The 19,580-nt window shown below is 37.1% G+C and overlaps 2 protein-coding genes across 2 annotated transcripts; one reads left to right on the top strand and one right to left on the bottom strand.

Annotated features, from left to right (window-relative positions):
- The first annotated feature begins 3,708 nt into the window (after window positions 1-3,708).
- LOC109115548 (large ribosomal subunit protein uL6m-like) lies at window positions 3,709-6,064 on the top strand. The gene is made up of 2 exons (XM_019199732.2): window positions 3,709-3,862; window positions 5,592-6,064. Exon 2 carries the CDS (start codon window positions 5,605-5,607, stop codon window positions 5,911-5,913), a length of 309 nt encoding a protein of 102 aa, XP_019055277.1. The 5' UTR covers window positions 3,709-3,862; window positions 5,592-5,604; the 3' UTR covers window positions 5,914-6,064.
- Window positions 6,065-7,482: 1,418 nt separating this feature from the next.
- Window positions 7,483-9,972, bottom strand: LOC104609133 (heat shock 70 kDa protein-like). The gene has a single exon (XM_010275359.3). The coding sequence runs from the start codon at window positions 9,717-9,719 to the stop codon at window positions 7,737-7,739; it is 1,983 nt and encodes a 660-aa protein (XP_010273661.1). The 5' UTR covers window positions 9,720-9,972; the 3' UTR covers window positions 7,483-7,736.
- Between the last annotated feature and the right edge of the window lie 9,608 nt (window positions 9,973-19,580).

Here is a 19,580-nt window from a genome sequence, read left to right as displayed (position 1 = left end):
CCCAAACAGTGGACATCTCGAATAGATTCCATTTGGTAACAGTTCCGATGGATGAAGTAAACAACTTCTTACTTTGCTTTTGGTGGATAAAATATTTTTAATAATAAATAAAGAACTTATATTATTTACCCAAAAACTAAAAAATTAAAAACTTATATTGGTAAATGGTAAGAAGTATAGGTTTCACTTGCAAACACTTCAAAATCCTACATAAGAGAATGAGGTGGCTGAAGTTTGTTGTTTGAAAAGGCAAAAAGCTATAATTCAGGTCTAAAATCTAAAAAGAACTTATTTTCTATTTTTTAAATGCTCTAAAAAAGATAAGATCATTTGAGTTCGAGCAATTATCTAGCATATGAAATTGTAAAATTTATCATTTTATCTTTAAAAATAGACTATTTGATAGTATTATAAATAATAAAATGAATATTAAATAAAATAGTATTCTATTAACAAAAATATATTACGATTTGTTAAAATAAATAAGTATTAGAGTAAATTACAAAGACCCCCTATACTATGGGGTCTGTGACAAAGGCCCCCCCTTATACTTTGTTTTATAACAAACACTTCACTTGTACTATGACAGTGAGACAAAACCCCCCTACCATTAGTCTTTCGTTCAAATAAACTGTTACAATATTTTTTTAATCTCCATATTACCTTCCAACGAGAAAAACACCGTCCATCTCCCCGATTGAAATCCAGAGTGCACTGTTCATGATACACTAACAGATCTGGAGGATAAAAATCCAGAGTGCAGTGGCATGAATGACTACAAGAACCACTCGGAATTCCCGACAGAACAGCAATTTGTCTGACACAACGAACTCAGCAAGAACCACTCGGAATTTTGGCTCCAATTCTGGCGGAACCTCCAGATCTATTTCTATGTTCTCACTAACAACCCTAAGAATCTCTTCTATCCTCCATTGCAAAGATTTGGATCAACGTGGCCGGTTGCAAAGATTTGCTTCGCTTAAGAGATCGTTATTTAATTGGGGATGGGAATGAGGTGAGAATCCTCCATGAACCTTGGCTACCTCATCCCGTAGAACTTCAACAAGTGGCGGATTTAGACTCTCAAACCACGGTGGACTCCCTCATCAGGTAGTTGGAAAACTGATGAACTAAACCTCCTCTTTGTCCCTCACACCGTGACCATTATATCCATGATTCCATTGTAGTCTCAGATTGTTGGAGTTAGGGATCGACTTGTGTGGACCTTAAACCCATCAGATTTGTTCCCACCACTAGCCAGTTGTTAAGAGTTCCATTAGCACTCCTGGCCCATTGTGTCGATAGACACCCCCACCTGGAAATTTTCTGAAAATTAATGTAGATGGTGGTTCTTCGAATGTGAAGTCAAGAGTCAGTGGATGTCGGCTACGATGAAGTCGGTGTCATCGGCTATGGACGAGAAAAACACCAGATCTGTGTATGGTGGTTCGAGGATGTCGGCTACGAGGAAAACACCAGTCGGTGTCACCGTTTTTCGTCTACGGTGATGTCAGCCTGGCGCTTGACGAGAAAAACACCAGATGTGCGTTAGCTTTGTATCACCTCTCATTGGGAAGGGTAAGAAGAGAGATAGGGGGAGAGGGAGAGAGAGAAAAGAGAGAGGGAGAGAGAAATTTGAAGAAATCTGAGGTAAATGAGATTAGTGCCATTACTGTTAGTGTATGGTGAGGTCGGGGAAGATGAACAATGTTTTTCTCTTTGAGGGTAATATAAGGATTAAAAAATATTGTAACGATTTTTTTGGATGGAAGGCTAACGGAAGGGGGTCTTTGTCTCACGGTCATAGTACAAGGAGGTGTTTGTTGCAAAACAAAATATAGGGGGGGTTTTGTCACAAACCCCATAGTACACGGGATCTTTATAATTTACCCTAAGTATTATTATTTATTTATTATTAACTAATAATAAATAAATATATTTCAATTATTATTAATATTCTTATTACTACATAAATTTTAATACCAAAACCTACCTAGAACTATTTTATATTATATAATATAATATATAATAATATAATATAATATGATATAATATACATTAGCATATATTAACAATTTTATATGTATTATGTTATATAATATAGTTTGGGCGAGGTAGACAAATACCGTTCCCATTCCATTCCTGACCCCTAGAGTTTTGGGTTTTCCCCAAACCTTGAACAGTGGTCCAAAAAACTGCCACGACCAAGGCAGGGCCCCACGGGAATGGGTCAAATTGCAATCTCTAGGTCCGTGAAATGACTCAATCAGAAGTTGTTCGCAGGTCATCTAGACTAAAGTGTTTTTTTTTTTTTTTTTGAGCTTTAGTGCCCCGTGCTTACTTCAAGGGTAAGGTCTCATGCCCCCTCCCCCTTTTGCTATTACTAAATTCCCCTTTTATTCTTAAATAGAAAAGGCAATTCCAATATTATCATCCATGAGCAAAATAGGAATTTCGAAGTGTTCAAAAGCATTTTATTATAATGTTTGTGTTAAGTTCTTTGTGCCAAATTAATGGAAGGGTATATTAGTAATTTTTTATATGTAAAATGCTGAGGGAGAAATTTTGAGAGGTAGGGGTGGTTAAAATAATTTTCATAAAACACAATGCAAGTTTAAGTAATTTGCACTTTAATAGATATATTTATAACATTTTATATTATATAATGTATTATAAAATAAAGTTTATGCATATATTATATCGTCATCATCATTATCCAAGTTTTATCTTAAGGTTGGCTTCATGAATCCTATGTCCGCATGTCTTTTTTTCTAAGACATTCTATTAAATGTCATATCTGTTGTTAAATTATTGACACTTAAATCTTTTTCTTAGACATCTACCCATGCACCTTTTGGGTTATCCTTTGCCATTGTAGTCCCTTCAACTTGTAAGAAATTATTTTTTTTTATAAGTATTGTTGATAGTCTTTTATACATGACCAAACCATCTTAATATATTTTATTTCATTTTATTCACTGTTGGAGTTACTCCGAAGTTCCTATGAATGATTTCATTTTTTATCCTATATTTTATAATTTTTCCATTAATCTATCTCAGCATGGACCCAATTCTACAATACTCATTACCTATACAATTAAATAGCCTTCCAACTGTTTTATAGATTTAAAAACCCAATACTTTGCTACATACAAAAATATTTGCCTTGCCTGTTCAGCACCTGAATGATGTGTAAATCATGGTTTTAAAAAATAACTCGGAAATAGAATCATTCTGACCGTCGGTTTTTAGGTTAATGGTTCAATCGTTCAATTTGAACGAATGGCCTATTTTGACAAAAAAAACGGTTAAAAATCGTTGAACGGATCAACTGCTTAGGTCAATGAATCGTTGACTAATTCAATAATTTTTTGCTAGAAACCAGATTTAAAATAAAACAGAACCAATTGACTGAATGATTTCTGGGCCAAACGGTCCGACAGTTCGGATCAACGACGGTTCAAAAACCATGGTGTGAATCGAACTGAATTACCTATGGAGACAAAGCTGCAAAAAAAAAAAGACGCAAAGCTCGTTTATTGGAGACGAAGCTGCATGTACGGCATAGGAAGCCACGAGATGGGCCGATACCGATACGTCCGGTGAAAGAAGAATCAAGAAGTGGCTAAAGCGGTTCGATGGGTCGTCGACATGCCCGGTTTCATACGGTTCAACCGGAAACCCTGGTGGAGCGAGATTTTCCGGCTTCTTTCGATAAATGGTATGTAGTAGACAGAACTCTGCAACGGTGTGCCGCACTGCCGCCCAAGGGCAAAACCTAAGAAAGTCTAATCTGCAAGAGAAAAATCGCAGTGGGTAGGATCAAACTTCAAAGAACGTATCTGAAGTTTCAAACTTTCACGTATGTATTTCTTCTTCTTCATTTAGTCTTCAGTTACATAGATTTTCTCTCTCCTGGGTGATTGGCATGGAGTCTTCTTTTCTCTTTCTCTCTCTCAAAGTTTTAATCTCTCATACCTGTTATTCTGATCCCCTCTACCTATCTCTGTTCTACTATTTTTCTTTTAACTTTTTCTCCCGTGAACTATTTGAATAAAGGTTACAGAATGTTAGAACTTGGAACCGGTTTTTTCCTCTTCATAATACAATTTCTGTTACAAATCAACAAATTTTCTTTGGTATGAATAATTGATTTGTTAACAAGCATGTTTTTAGATTGCAAATCGAGTAATTGATGAATTCTGTTAAGGGACTTGTTAAAGGTTAAATCAATTGGCTTGTGAACTGTGAATTTTTTAACATTTCCTCAATAGTATTTGCCTTGTGAACTGTAAATTTGTGATATGTTCATATTTATTTTTTTCTTCTTTATAGAAAGATGTTTTCTAGTTCGTATCATCCATAACGCCAGCAATGGTAACTTAACTGATATTGGATGGAAACATCAAACCTAGTTCTTTCGGTGGAAGTTGAAAATACAGAAGTTCTGCTCATGTTCGACCTAAAATAGATACTCAAAAGTCATCACAAATGCCTCAAGCCCCTAGTTTTCCTCTGCTTTTCATTCGTTAAGCTAATAGGTAAATATTGTATTATTATATCACACGAAAGTAAGGACTCCCTTCCCAAACTTTGTATTCCTGTAGGTTGTATTACTGAAACCCCAAAAACCTGAGTGATTAAATAGTGTATTGTGTTCTATTACTCCTCTGTTTCTCATTAAGATAGAAGTATAAAACATAGTTTGAGAATGATGTACTCCATCAACACCCTGAAGTTAGTAGGTAATGAAAAAGTTTAAATATTAGAAATGTACAAAAATGAGTGGTTTTCTGATAGTTTTAGATAAAACTAAGTAGATACTTCTGCATAAATGGTCTTTTACTAGGGGATTTGGGGTGTTTCATCCAGTTGCTTCCACATTGAGGAAAAATTGAATGTCTTAAAACCATTTTATAATGACCATGCTGAAGTAAAGGGGCATACTGTAAAGTCTTTTGTTAGTGAAGCTGGGGAATATAAAGAAAAAAATTACATATGCATTTGAAGGGTGGTTACTATCCCTCTTCAAATAACTCAACCCTGTGACATTTATCTCTTAATAAGATCAAGACTCAAGAGAACTGGGAATATTGTTCTGGTTGTTTGAAGGAGGTGGAATGTTGGTTTCTATACCTTATGGAAAGTGTGAATATTTTCTAGCCTGTTGCAGGATAAGATTGAAAAAAGGGTAGATTAGTTGTTAGAAAGAGAAATTTATCCTAATATGCTATTTTGTGGTCCATGATAATGTCTCAATTAGAAGTGCAAAGATTTTTAATCCACTGCAGAATTCAAAGGCATAAAGAGAGATATGATGTCAGAAAATGAACTATCTTAATGTGTTATTTTGTGTTATAAATTCTACATGTTTATATTTGTATTTGTTTTTTGAAAACGGAGAATCACTTATTATCCAAAACATAGTGGGCCTCAAACATTTAAAGCAATTGAACACAAGGTCTTTCTTTCTTTCTTTCTTTCTTTCTTTCTTCTTGGGGATTAGTCTCATTAGAAGATTACATGATATCATCCTTCTAATTTACATTCTTTAAAAATATATTTACTTTTCTTATTTGCCTGGTTTATAGGTTTTTGCTTATAATGGAAGCCAAATTTTTTCGCTTTCTTAAAATTGTGGGGGTTGGGTTCAAAGCCAGAGCCGAATCTGAAGGTCGCCTCTTGTATCTGAAATTGGGTTACAGCCATGAGGTTGAACTCACTGTTCCACCAGCTGTACGTGTATTCTGCTTTAAACCAAACATCGTATGCTGCACAGGAATAGACAAGCAAAGAGTTCACCAGTTTGCTGCTGCTGTTCGCAGTTGTAAACCTCCTGAAGTTTACAAAGGAAAAGGTATAATGTACATTGATGAAGTTATAAAGAAGAAGCAAGGAAAGAAGTCCAAATGATTTCAGCAGTGTAAAAGGACCTTGTTGGTTCTAATGGAAGACAAACTGCAATTCAATTTGTTTTCAGCAGTCCAACTTGTATGCTTAAAGATGTTAATTTATGGAAATTACTGAGAAGGCTTTTATCAATTCAATTTGTTCTCGAACTAAATACCACTTTCTACATTCAGAATTTTCTGCTGCAGCCTCAATGGTTATGTTGTGTGCACTGTAATCTCAAGGATTTTTATGTATATATTTTGCTGCATGTTTATCACCCTATATACCTGATGAGTTGGGTTGGAATTTGGAAATCTTCTATAGCTTCTAGATCATCATCATCATCATCACCTAAGCTTAGGTTACATGGATGACATTCCGTCCTGTTCAGCTTTGTTAAATAATAATGGTGTACCATAGAATCAATTCTCACTGTTTTAACCCATATCCTTTTTGGCTTGTCCCTACCCTAACTCTTCCAAGCTCCAACCCTTTCAACCTGTAATGGATCACTTTTAACCCCCCGTGGACACTGTTCCATGGATTTTCTTCTCTGCACATGCCCAAACTATCATAGATTTCTGGGATAAGTGGACTGCAATCCACCTCAGAATCTGAAGTTGTAGCCCCGCCTTTTGACCGTTAGCGTTATGCTTGCTTCCCCTGGTCGAAGTGTTTGAATCACATTCATGGGTGCACAGAACGCAGACTCGATTTATAGTCTCCTCTCTCTTTTGATCACCAATGACTTCTGAACGATGATCTTTTCTTATTCAATCAAGAGATATGTTGTATGGTTCTGCTTTCATTATTAAGGGTAATTACACCTTACTGTTGGGTCTAACAGTAACTAACTTAAGGTCAGTAAAGGCTCTGTTTGTTTGCAATGCAAATCTGAATCAGATACAAATTTGCACCTGTTGAATTTTATATCTATTTGTTAGTAATCATGATATGCATTACTGCCTAATGCAAAATTTATACTTTTGTCTCATTTGTACTCACTGGTAGTGCAACTTTTGCATCAGCCTTAGGGACTATTCCGTTTTTCTCACAAACAAACAAGGCCATGTCAAATATAAAAGAAAGTAAATCAGAATTTACAGTCTATTTGTATTTCTATATATTTACACCAGTGCAAATAAAATTCACAGCGCAAACAAACTGAGCTTAATAAAGATGGGCCAATGACTTATCCATCTTAGGAGACCTTCTTTGTTAATGTTGACCATTGTAATCATCCATAGTTTGGTGGTTTGGTCTCCTCATCAAAAGGATTGCATACGGTTTGAAGAGATACATATCAAAATGGGCATCATCTGAAGACATAAACCTATTTAAGTTCAGTGGCAGAATTTTTTTGTACTACATGAGATTGTGCCTCATAATCACACTGAAGTTAAATAGACTGACATGAATAGATAGATCTATTTTCCACGAATACTTTCTTCCATGAATTCCACAGGCCCTGTTCTTGACATTGCATGGTTTATTGCCAGTCACCTCAGATAATTCCACACCAAGCTCCAAACAGAGCCCTACAATACAACTCTAGCTAGACAATTGACAAAAAAAATGCTCACAGAACTATTTGAAAAAGAAACTAAATCCTTCCCTTTATTATGTGCATTACATATTTGATATTTCAAATGATAGGCCAGAGCAAAGCTCACTGCATCCAACCCACAACTCCACAAGCCTACTTTGACTCTGGGTGCCTCTACACTCAACAGAATTACAGAAATATATCTCAAATATACAAAAAGAAAGTCCAACCCAGAAGACAAAACGAAAAACAACTAATCATCTCAACAAAATCCAAGACCTAAGTAACTCAACTGCATTCAATCAACCTCCTCGATTTTAGGCCCAGCTCCTGTACCAGTCCCACCGTTGCTTTGGCCATAGCCATACCCTCCACCCGGCATGTTGGCACCACCACCCATACCTCCAGGCATGTCACCGCCACTCCCCTGGTACATCTTCGCTACGATCGGATTGCACAAACCCTCCAACTCCTTCTGTTTGTACTCCAACTCATCCACCTCCGCCAACTGATTCTTGTCAAGCCAGTCCATCGTCTCATCAATTGCCTTCTCCATCTTCTGCTTATCTGCGGGGTTCAATTTCCCAGCAAACTTCTCATCCCTGATCGTATTCCTCATGCTATACGCATAATTCTCAAATGAATTCTTTGCCTCCACCTTCTTCTTCACTTGCTCGTCCTCTGCCTTGTAGCGCTCGGCATCCTTCACCATCTTGTCTATCTCCTCTTTGCTCAACCTCCCCTTGTCGTTGGTGATTGTGATCTTGTTCTTCACTCCAGCAGTCTTGTCCTCAGCCGAGACGTTTAGAATTCCATTGGCGTCAATGTCGAAGCACACATTAATCTGTGGAACGCCTCTTGGAGCCGGGGGGATTCCTTTCAGCTCGAATTTGCCGAGGAGGTTGTTGTCCTTGGTCATTGGGCGCTCACCTTCGTAGACCTGAATTAGGACTCCGGGCTGATTGTCGGCATAGGTCGAGAATATCTGCTCCTTCTTCGTTGGAATGGTTGTGTTTCTGGGAATCAAAACGGTCATCACACCTCCGGCAGTCTCGATACCGAGGCTGAGAGGAGTGACATCGAGCAGCAGCAGGTCTTGGACCTTCTGGTCGCCTTCTCCGCTAAGAATTGCAGCCTGGACGGCAGCTCCATATGCCACGGCCTCATCTGGGTTGATACTCTTGCAGAGCTCTTTCCCATTGAAGAAATCTTGTAAAAGCTGCTGCACCTTAGGAATCCTGGTTGACCCACCAACAAGGACGATGTCATCGACCTGACTCTTGTCAATCTTAGAGTCCCGGAGGCACTTCTCCACCGGTTCCATGCACTTCCTGAACAGGTCCATGTTCAATTCTTCAAACCGGGCTCGAGTGATCGTTGCATAGAAGTCGATACCCTCGTACAGAGAATCGATTTCTATGGTTGTCTGTGTGGTGGAAGACAGAGTCCGCTTTGCCCTCTCACAGGCCGTCCTCAACCGCCGCAGAGCCCTCGCATTGCTGCTGATGTCTTTCTTGTGCTTTCTCTTGAACTCAGCAACGAAGTGGTTGACAAGACGGTTGTCGAAGTCCTCACCCCCGAGATGGGTATCTCCGGCAGTGGCCTTCACCTCGAAAATTCCTTCCTCGATGGTCAGCAGGGAAACGTCGAAGGTTCCACCACCCAAATCAAAGATGAGAACGTTCTTTTCACCAGACCTCGAAGCCTTCTTATCCAAACCATAAGCAATAGCAGCTGCCGTGGGCTCATTGATAATCCTCATCACGTTAAGCCCAGATATGGCTCCGGCATCCTTCGTCGCCTGCCTCTGCGAATCATTGAAATAGGCCGGCACAGTGATGACAGCGTTCTTGACTGTCTGACCCAGATACGCCTCGGCAATCTCCCTCATCTTGATCAAGACCATGGACGAAATCTCCTCAGCGGAGAAATGTTTCTCTTTGCCCTTGAATTGAACAACGATCATGGGCTTATCACCGGGGCCAGGAATAACCTTGAAGGGCCAGAGCTTCATGTCACTCTGTACAGACGGATCAGAAACCCTCCGACCAATGAGTCGCTTGGCATCAAACACTGTGTTGGAGGGGTTCATGGCAACTTGGTTCTTGGCAGCATCACCAATTAACCTCTCGGTATCGGTGAATGCGACATACGAAGGCGTAGTCCTATTACCCTGATCATTGGCGATGATCTCGACCCTGTCATTCTGCCACACTCCGACGCAGCTGTAGGTGGTACCCAAATCAATACCAATCGCCTTGCCTTCAGTTTTAGCCACCATCGTCGAAACTTATAGCCTTGAAATGGAAATGCGCTAGATGAATTGCTTGTCTCTACTAAGGATCAACAGACAAACAGAGGGATTCAGAAGCAAACTACGAAAATTTACAGAGCGCTTGTGCTTTGGAGTTCTTGATTTCGGTCTGAATTTGATAGAAAGATTGCGAGGAATTTATAAGCCTGTCATGGAGATTGTGCCGTTAATGTTGAATGTTCAAGAATTTTATGGAAAAGACTAGAACAAGAGTCGACTGAGGAGCGCCTCTGTAAATGTAAGGAGTTTCGAGAATGGATGTTGGGGAAGGGACCCACTGGACTCCGGAGACTTCAAATCTCTAGAACTTTAGAAAATGATCGTATTCGTTACTAGTGGTGGATCTAGGCCCACGATTTAGCTCCAGTCATCCTGTCAGGCCCATGAGCTCAATGACTTATTGGCTATAGTTAGATGTTGAACTCTTGGTTGGGGATCTAGGCCCACGGTTTGGCTGCAAACTATCGTATATCCCTTGACTTTCAATATATTTCGTAATTCTAGACTGTTGGATTTGGACTAGTAAGTGCCGGTTTGAAAGGCCCACCAGCTCATTGGCTATGGTTAGGCGCAATAATTTAAAATACGACTCGGAGCAGGAATCGCTCTAGTCACCGGTTTTTAGGTTGGTGGTTTGACCGTTCGATTCAAATAGATGGTTTATTCTAAAAAAATTAAAAATAAAAAATACAACTAAAATCATTGAATGGGTCAACAGTTTGGCCGCCCAGGTTAATGAATCAATGATTGATTCAGTGGTTTTTGGCCAGAGACTAGGTTTGGAGTAAAATGGAATCGATTGTCTAGACAATTTTCGGAATGAATGGTCTGACCGTCCAGTTCCATAACAGTTCGAAAACCGTGGTTAAGCATTACTTTTCTGAAGGCTGACTTTGCAAATTAGTTAAATAGTTCAATTAAAGCTGAAGCCCTCCCAAACGACTTCTTTGATTAGGGCCCGTTTGCCAAATAACAAGGCCATCAAGGTAGGGCAGGGTTACATATGCTACCATTGGGCTTGAAACTTACGAAAGGCCCATTAAGATGGGCCTCCCAATGTGGACCAATATATGGGCACCAATTTTTTCCTTCCAGTGGCCATTGATGGATTTTTGCACGCACGCACACACTGAGGAAGATAATGTCCTAGTTTTCTTTTTGGTAATACAAGGTATACTTGAAGAGCCTACTATTTCTCTTTAATTGGACGGTATAATAAATAAATAATAATGAGGAATTAATTAATAATTTATTTATTTTTATAAAAAAATATATTATCTACATCAAGTAGCAACTTTGCCCACGATTTAGTTTCATTAATATCATTTTTTTTTCATGTTGTATTATTGGACCCACACCAAGTGGGCTGGACCACTATGGCCAAACTCCGGATTGAGTAGGGGTGCAACTCGAGTTAGCCCAAGTTAACATCTTACACTGTTCCATGCTCGGGCTTAGGGTCAGGCCCATTCATATTCTGTCAAAATTCCAACCTTAACCCACCCAACTTGCATCCCTAAGATTAAGAGTTTGGATTCTAGGCCTAACAAAATGGATGGTACCTAAAAAAAAATTAAAAATAAATAAATGGGTGGTGGCTGGTGGCTGTTTTAATTTGATGGTTTGCTCAGTTTTTTTTTTTTTTTTTATCTTTTTCGTGCACTGGTGTAAAATGTAAATGCATAGGAGTTCATATAGGTTAGAAAGAGGAAAGAAGGGAGGTGAAGGGTCCATCCGTCCAAGGTCCTTTCAACTCTCATCACAAATCTCACATGGACCTCCTTCTCCACTTATTTTCCATACATGTGATTATTTACTTTTAGACAAAATGATTAAAAAATATAAAAAATCAAAATAAAAAACTCTTACTCTCATCAATAAGATCGTTCTTAAAATTCTCTCTCTTTCTCTCTTTCACACATACACACACACAACAACAACAACAATTAGATGGATTGGATCAGGCTAAGGGCCAAACCAATACCTTACCCTCAATCCAACTTGTCACCAAAAACTTAAATTTGCCAACCAAAATCTAATTTCTATTAGTTCACGCATTGCATTGGTTTGCTTGACTTTTGCCGATTTTATATGAAAGAGAATGGAAATTTATTTATTTGGGATTGAGGTATGAAGAAAGATGATGTGGTCCCAACTTTATATGAGAGAGAATTGTAGGAGGAAGGTGGTGAAAAGTTTGCATCAATTTTTCAGCTACAAAACTGCCAATGAGTGCAAATGAGATAAAAAGTAAAAAGTTTTGTATCAGGTAATACTATGGTGTAAATCATAGTTACAAACAAACAGATGCCAAATTGAACTCGATGCAAAATTTGAATCCAATTCAAATTTGTACCACAAACAAGCAACAGGTGGTCCTCAACAAAAACTGAACTGAACTGAGGAAACCAAACAAAAAAAATCGGTTTGTCAAACTGATCGATTCGATTTCAATTCATTGTTTTGCAAAAGCCAATGGTCTTGGTTCGGTTTTTGGTTAACCTAAGAGAATAACCGTTGGTTAATGGAACCAACTAATATATATATATATTTATATATGTTATATATTTTTAATTTATATTATATATAAATATAAATATATATTATATATACTTACAATATTTATAATATAATATATTGTATATATTTATAGTATTTATATTATATATTTATACATAATTTTTATAATATATATTGAAAATATAAAAAACCGAGAAACCGAAGAACCAAATTTGTCAAACCTATCAACTGGTTAACTGATTGATTTCAGTTTGGTTTTGGTTCACGGTTTTTCAAAAATTGATGGTACCAATCTGGTTTCAAAAAATAGCTAACCGAACTGTGTACATCCCTAACAAGCAGGGCAAAGATCCAAATTCCTTTTTATTTAATTTATTATTAATGTGTTATTAAAAGAGTTTTTTTTTACAAGCTTGCAACTATCTCATGGTAATATTGCACTAGCCTATTTTTAATAGGCTAATCAAGGGCCAAGCTTGGGCTGAGTTGAGTTTTGGGCATAAGTAACAAAATAAATTTTATGTATAGTATTTTATATTATACTAGCAGGTCCCCATGCAATGCACGAATATCTAATATGATGATGAGAGACAAAAAACCAAGTAGTCGTGATTTTAACATATTTATTCAATAGACGAAATTTTCAATTTTGTATCAATCTATTTATTATTTTATTAGTACTTTGTTAGTATTATTTTTTAGTATTTAATAGCTAATATCTTAGTATTTATTATTAATTTATTAATATCTTATTAATATTAGGGTTTGGGTTTTTTTTTTTGTCATGAGTTCTTTACTTTTTTACAAACTCTAGAATGGGAATCCCATTCCCATAAGGGGAGCTTGGAATAGAATTCTAATTTCCATTCTTGGCAGAATGAGATTCCAAACAAACAGTTGGAATTAGAACGGCCATTCCAATTCCAATTCTAGGCACCTATTCCAATGAACAAAATGGGCCTTTGGTTTGTTTGGTTTTGTATTGATAAATTTTGCATTATTATAAAATGTCTTTGGTTGTGCTGGGTACAAATACAAATCTAAAACTGAAATCTACCTTTAATTCTTCTTTAAAATGACCAACTTTGACATTGTAAGCAAACTTAGTTCCCATTTTGAATGCAAACATATCATAAAAAACAAATTTGTTATCATTTTCAATACAATTAAAGGAAAACATATTCTCACCAAATGCCTACAAAGTTGAATCAGAGTGCAAATTCACTTTGATTCAGCATTACCAAATGCAATAACAGAGGCTTACCAAATGCCTGCTATTAAAATCCCAAGTTGGTTTAGGAAAAGAAAAAGAACCCGACCATATAATCAATAGGTGGATTTTTTATGACCAATTCCTGATTCGTTAGAAGGATAGCCTAGCACTCTAAGATGGAGAAATTTTTTGAGCCAACATAAATTATGTTAAATGGAGTCTCAATCAAATCCAAAATCATTTGCCAACAAAATACATTCTAACACTCTCCTAACATATCTCACACCATACATCTCATACCCAAAAATTATACTTTTATGATGGATCCCAATCCCATGGTTTGGAAGGGTATTGGATCGTGTTTTGTTGACAAGTGATCCCATGTCAATCAACTTTGAAGTCTATACTTGTGCATTTTGACTCAGCTTATTTACTTTAGGGCACCCCTTGTAAATGCTCTTTCTTATTCTCTTCCTTTTCCACATGTGCAAAGCCTTTTTTTCAAATAGCCTAAACAGAAATACCAGCACCATAAATAAGAAAACAAAGAATAAGAATATATAAACCACTTGGGTTGTTGTTCTTTGTTGATCCCTCTTGATAAAATACAGCTCAAGGGAATATAAAAGACAGAAAATGGGCCCATTAAAGAACAATCCTAAAGGAATTCCAGATCTCTCTATATACTCCATTCGATAATTTCTTTCTCAACCAATATATTAAACTCATGTTTTTATTTGGTGAAGCATGATGCGTATGAGACTTTATTAGCTTTCTCATTTGTTTTAGTCTATGTTTTTAAGGTGTGACCGAGTATGGGGCCACAAAGTTGCTAGTTGGTGGTAGGGGTGAAAGTTGGGCGGGTTGGGCCAGGTTTATTGTCAACCCTGGCCCAGTCCTAAAATTTGGGTTTAAGACTTGAGCCCGAGGTCAAGTCTGATTTTTCCAATCCAAGCCCAGCCCGTACTGTAATTTGATGAACTCGGGTTAGACTCGAGCACAGGCCAGGCTTGAGTTGGTCAATGAACCTACTCTAAAGTTATATATATATGTGTGTGTGTGTGTGTGTGTATAGTTGAGTCGGGCTCGGGCTGGGTTCAGACTATCTAAGGGTTAGGCCCGGGTCTGGCCTGAAAATTAGAAATGTCCGATTTCTTAGGCTTGAGCCTAGTCCAAGGACCAAAAATCTAAGCCTAACTCATGTAAAATTTTATGTTGGGCCGGTTCGGGCTCAAATTCGCCCAAGTTGCACCACTAGTTGGTAGGCTTCATAAATTTCCTCATGGCACATATTCAGATAATCAGGAGCTAAACTAATTTTCATGTTATCTTTATAGCTATTCTTGGAGTAAATATATAACTTTTGAGTTTTGATCATGGCAACAATTTTTCTTTAAGTGCTTGTTTGGAAGTGTTTTAGTGTCGTGAGCTAGTGGCTTCTACCTTTACAAGGTGAGCCTTATCCGGACAACCCAAAAACAATGTTAGGTGAAAATCCCAAAATGACTTTTAAGCAATAAACGGGGCTTTATGTTGAAGCTTCTTATAAGAGTCTATATCTAGTGACCACAAGGTGATGTGCACAATACCCTATAGCCATACACTGCCAACATTCTCTTCTATTATTTATTTTCATTTATGCATGGGAGATGTTTTCAATGTGTAGTTTGTTATATATAGTGTCTTGTATACAAGATTTGGTTATTATTTGAAAATTAAGTGCTTATTCTAATAAGCACTTATAAATGTTTGGTGAAAATACTTATTTTAAACAGGGCTAGTATAGATACTTTCAAAATGATGTGGTGGGTCAAGATAGGCTAGAAAGGGAATAAACACTTAAAAATAAGCCTAAAAATTGAGCTTCTCCTAAGTGATGTTTGGCCTATTAGTCTTCATGTGAGACTCATTTGAATGGTGGATCCCATCCATGATAATGCAGGACAAATGGCAAGTTATGTTGCCTTAAACTGGTCACAGGTCTCTACCAATACCCTAGCCTTTGCATTGCTTTCAACTCCTCTACTACTAAAAGACAAAAAACCGTAACTTATCATGAAAGTAGCACAGAGCAGATTATGTTTGGTATAACCAAATTCAAACAAAGTAATCTAATTGCTTCACTTTGGGTTAATTTCAAATAGGTAGAATGGTTAGACCATCTGATCTGGTCTGCTTTTACAAGTCCAAACTCTCAAGCGAATGGAAAAAAAAAAAGATGGAATCTCCTAAAAGCAAAATTTGTGCACACACCTTGAGAGCATACATAGAGAGTATCTCCCTTGAATTTAATGCACAAGTACATGAAGTATTCCTGATGTGTGGCTAAGGCTGTGCTTAGAAACAACATAAATGTCGGTTTGGTGCATTACTGCAAATTTCGGTCCTGATTTGCACATGTTTGGAAATGATGTGAAATACCCTTAAAATCGGAATAAACTTGCAAACTCATCAGAATTTACTTTGATCTTGGGGTGAAAAATTACTAGTTTCACAAAATAAATATTCACACCCTTCTTCCATCGAGGGAAACATGTTTTACATCATTAATTGTTAAACGAAAAGAATGTAAAATAAGGTAAAAAAACCCGATCCCACTTTGCATGCACCTGAACCGGAGGTGTATACATGATTTGTTGCTTTTAAAATATCCCATCTCAAGGAAAGATGCCAATATTTGAAAATGACCAAGGGTGAGAGCATCCAAACACACCACCTCAGCCTTAAAACTCTCATGCATGTGAACCTTACCTGAGTGACATCAAATTACATTCTCCATCCGATAGATAATTACCACATAAAGTAATGTTGGAGTTAGGGTTATTCTTTTCTATCTTGGCCACATTGGTCAAGCGAGTTATGATGCAAAAGTAAGGTGGCTTCATACCATACTTTCATAAAATGGCCAAAACAAGTGATTAGTTTGAATAAAGTATATAGCACCGACCCAGGCTAGTCAAATGACTGAATGATTATTCCTTTGTCGAGGGCCATGTCCCAGAGTTGCACTTCTAGTCCAAGGTCATAAATCAAAGGAATGTTTCGGCATTAGAAAGGATGCACCAAAATACACAATTAATGGCTTCAAAGAAAAAAAAAAAAAAAAAACATAATTAATAGGGCTTGTTTGGGAGGGCTGAGACGCTTTCAACAAGTTAGTGAAGAGGCTTTTGAACTATGGATTTCAATGGGTCGGGTTTAGAAGGGTTTGGCTCAACTCAAATCCAACGCAACTAATCAAAGAAGAGATGCCATACCCAACCCAATCCAACCCCTCCCACATCACATATAGTGCACCTACAACCTACACTCGAACAAGGCTATATATGCAAATGCTTTAATGTTGTAATGTCAATCGGTTAGATATGATATGGGTTTGCTTTAAACTGAAGTTCGATTAAGGCTAACGCATCTTGGCGGTGCAAATGGATCAGATATCCAAAGTCCGAACATATTTTGTTGGATTCAGATATTCCCATTTCAGACTTTCAGTTCGGATCCAATCACCTCTATCCAATCTGAATGGATTTGGTATATATATGTATGTGTGTGTTATTTATTTATAAATTTGTTATTTATATTGTATTTTTTTTAATTTTTTATATTATTTATTGTTTTAATAAAAACACATATATATATATATATATATGACGAAAATACTTGAATAAATTCTTGTCGTTTTTGTTTTTTCTTTATTTAAAATGTTATATGGTTATCTTTTTAATAATTTTTTTAAAAAAATAAATCAGAATCAAATCAGATTAGATATCCAACATCATTATTGGATTCAAATTTGAATCAATATTTATGAGATTCCATCAGATTGGATCAACTCAGATATACCCTGATTTGAATCCAATCGGACCCATTTGCATCCTTAACCAATCTTTAGCCTACAAGGGTTTGGTCAATGAGAATTTACCACTTAACCTTATCCATTGATACATGGAATACTAGTTAAATTGCTACTAGGATGGAAAGGTATCTAGCTTAATCTAATTTTTGAGCCCTTTTGAAGCTTTGAATGAGTTACTTTCACTAAGTACCAGTTTGAGACGACTTTTGGCTTTGTGATATGCCCCATTTATACAACCCAAAGCCATGTTTGGTGAAAGTCTATCTCCACTGAAGCTTCTCTAAAGCAATTAAGTGAAAGCAGCTCAACCAATGGTTCAACCCTTCCAAACGAGCTTAAACCACTTTGAATAAGCTACTAAAAAGTTCAGCAGAAAGCCAATTTTTCTTCTAAAAGTGTAATCCTACTTTCTAAGATATTCACCAAGCATAGCCTGTAGGTTGTGTGGGGTCTACTTCACAAAGCCATAAGTGGCAATGTGAAAAGCCCTCTCAAATGGACACAGGACCCGATTGAGAGGGCTTCAATTTTGATTGAGCTACTTTCAACAAATCCCTTTGAATACATTACTAAAACCAATTTCACCAAAAAACGATTTCTTAATTGGATGAAAGTATATGTAAACTTTCCTGATTTTTTACCAAACATAGCTAAGCTTTTCGTGCAGGGTCCATCTTACATAACTATAACTAAAAGCCGCTGTGAGAAAGCCCTCTCAAACGGGTACCGAGTGGATGGTTGGATGGAAAGCCAAGGTTACAGTGATGAAGGCTTGTGTAGTTGTGTATACGGCACATGTTTATAAACTACACTATTGGCCGATCTTTGAAGGAAAGGTAGCACATCCACTTCAATAGGCGCACTGGGTTCTTGTCTCTTACAAGATCAGATGAAGCAGAGTACAAAGTTACCAATTTTGTACACATCTAAATCATTAGTATCAACGGTGTTGAACGAAAGGGCAACAACTTTTTACCTCTAAAAGGGAAAATATCACACCAAAGGACTATTCCAAACCATGCGTAAAAGAGAACTTGGAAGGTTACGTATGACACGTGGCAAATCAATGCAAGTCTTTTTCACGCTAAAGATTATGGGCTTACCACACTGGAACAGTAAAAGAAGTTGAAAAGTGAGAGACACGTTGACGTTGAAGACGCCGCTCTTGTTGGTGAATGGTGGGTGGCCTCTACTTGACGGTGTCATGAGTTCGTCGTACCTTGACAAGGGGCGGTCTGGTCTGGGACCCACGGTCACATATTTTTTTGGTAGAAACTAACAAGTTAAAGTTCATTAATAAAAACAAAGAGTACAAAACAAAGCATACGTTAAGGTTTAATTAATTCTTGGTTTCCCAAATCTTGGATTCACTAGGTAGATCATGGACAAACAATCCAAATTCTTTTAGACCTTTCATAGCTAGCATATGTTCAACAGATCTATTTACATGATTAAAAGATATTGCTAAATCTTTAGTTAGTAACTTAATATTTATGCACAAAAATTTTGCATCCCAAGCCATATCCAAATTTCCTGTCATCAGAACCTGCACCAAGGTTTGGCAGTCAGATTCCATAGCTATATCGTCCTTCTTGTACATACTCAAAACATCTAGACTATTGAGGATCGCCATAGCTTCTGCCTAGATGGGAGACGAAACTGTTGATTTACCAAAAACTGCAGCTATTACTGTTCCTACATCATTCCTTAGAATTGCATCAAAACCTGAATTTCCAAGACACAAGAAGCTCTCATCTACATTCATCTTGAGTTTCCCTGCTCTTAGTGCTTCCCAAAAAGAACATATCAGCTCACTCAGGCTTGGGTGTTGAGGAGAAGAATCTCGTAATTTGGCTTGGAAAATCATCACTCTCTCTCTCCACTTCCTGTAAGAAATAGCAAGGGTAACTCTAGGAATCGGGTCTACATTCTCAAAAATTTTACCATTCTTAGCCTTCCAAATATTCCATAGTAAAAGAAAAGAGAAAGAAACAAGTTCATCTTTTTTGTCTCTGTCTTTTAAGCACAAGCCCAACCAAGATGAGAGCCGATGATTGAAAGAAATAAAAGGTCCACCCCTTAAACCCAGAAAATTCATGTGGGAACCAAACCAAGTTGCTTTGGCATGTTCACAATCAAATAAGCAGTGTATGATGGTTTCAGTTTGTTGATCACAAATTGAATAGATGCTGTCATTAGAAAGTTTTCATTTATAAAGATTTTCTTTCACTGCTAGAGC

The sequence above is a fragment of the Nelumbo nucifera genome, chromosome 8 (genome assembly GCF_055504915.1).
Source record: "Nelumbo nucifera cultivar China Antique chromosome 8, China Antique-T2T, whole genome shotgun sequence".
Taxonomy (NCBI): domain Eukaryota; kingdom Viridiplantae; phylum Streptophyta; class Magnoliopsida; order Proteales; family Nelumbonaceae; genus Nelumbo; species Nelumbo nucifera.
This window is presented reverse-complemented; position numbering and strand designations above follow the sequence as displayed.

Bases quoted from the DNA above. Each gene is read 5' to 3' on its own strand.
- LOC104609133 (XM_010275359.3), bottom strand. From the start codon at position 9,719: ATGGTGGCTAAAACTGAAGGCAAGGCGATTGGTATTGATTTGGGTACC.
- LOC109115548 (XM_019199732.2), top strand. From the start codon at position 5,605: ATGGAAGCCAAATTTTTTCGCTTTCTTAAAATTGTGGGGGTTGGGTTC.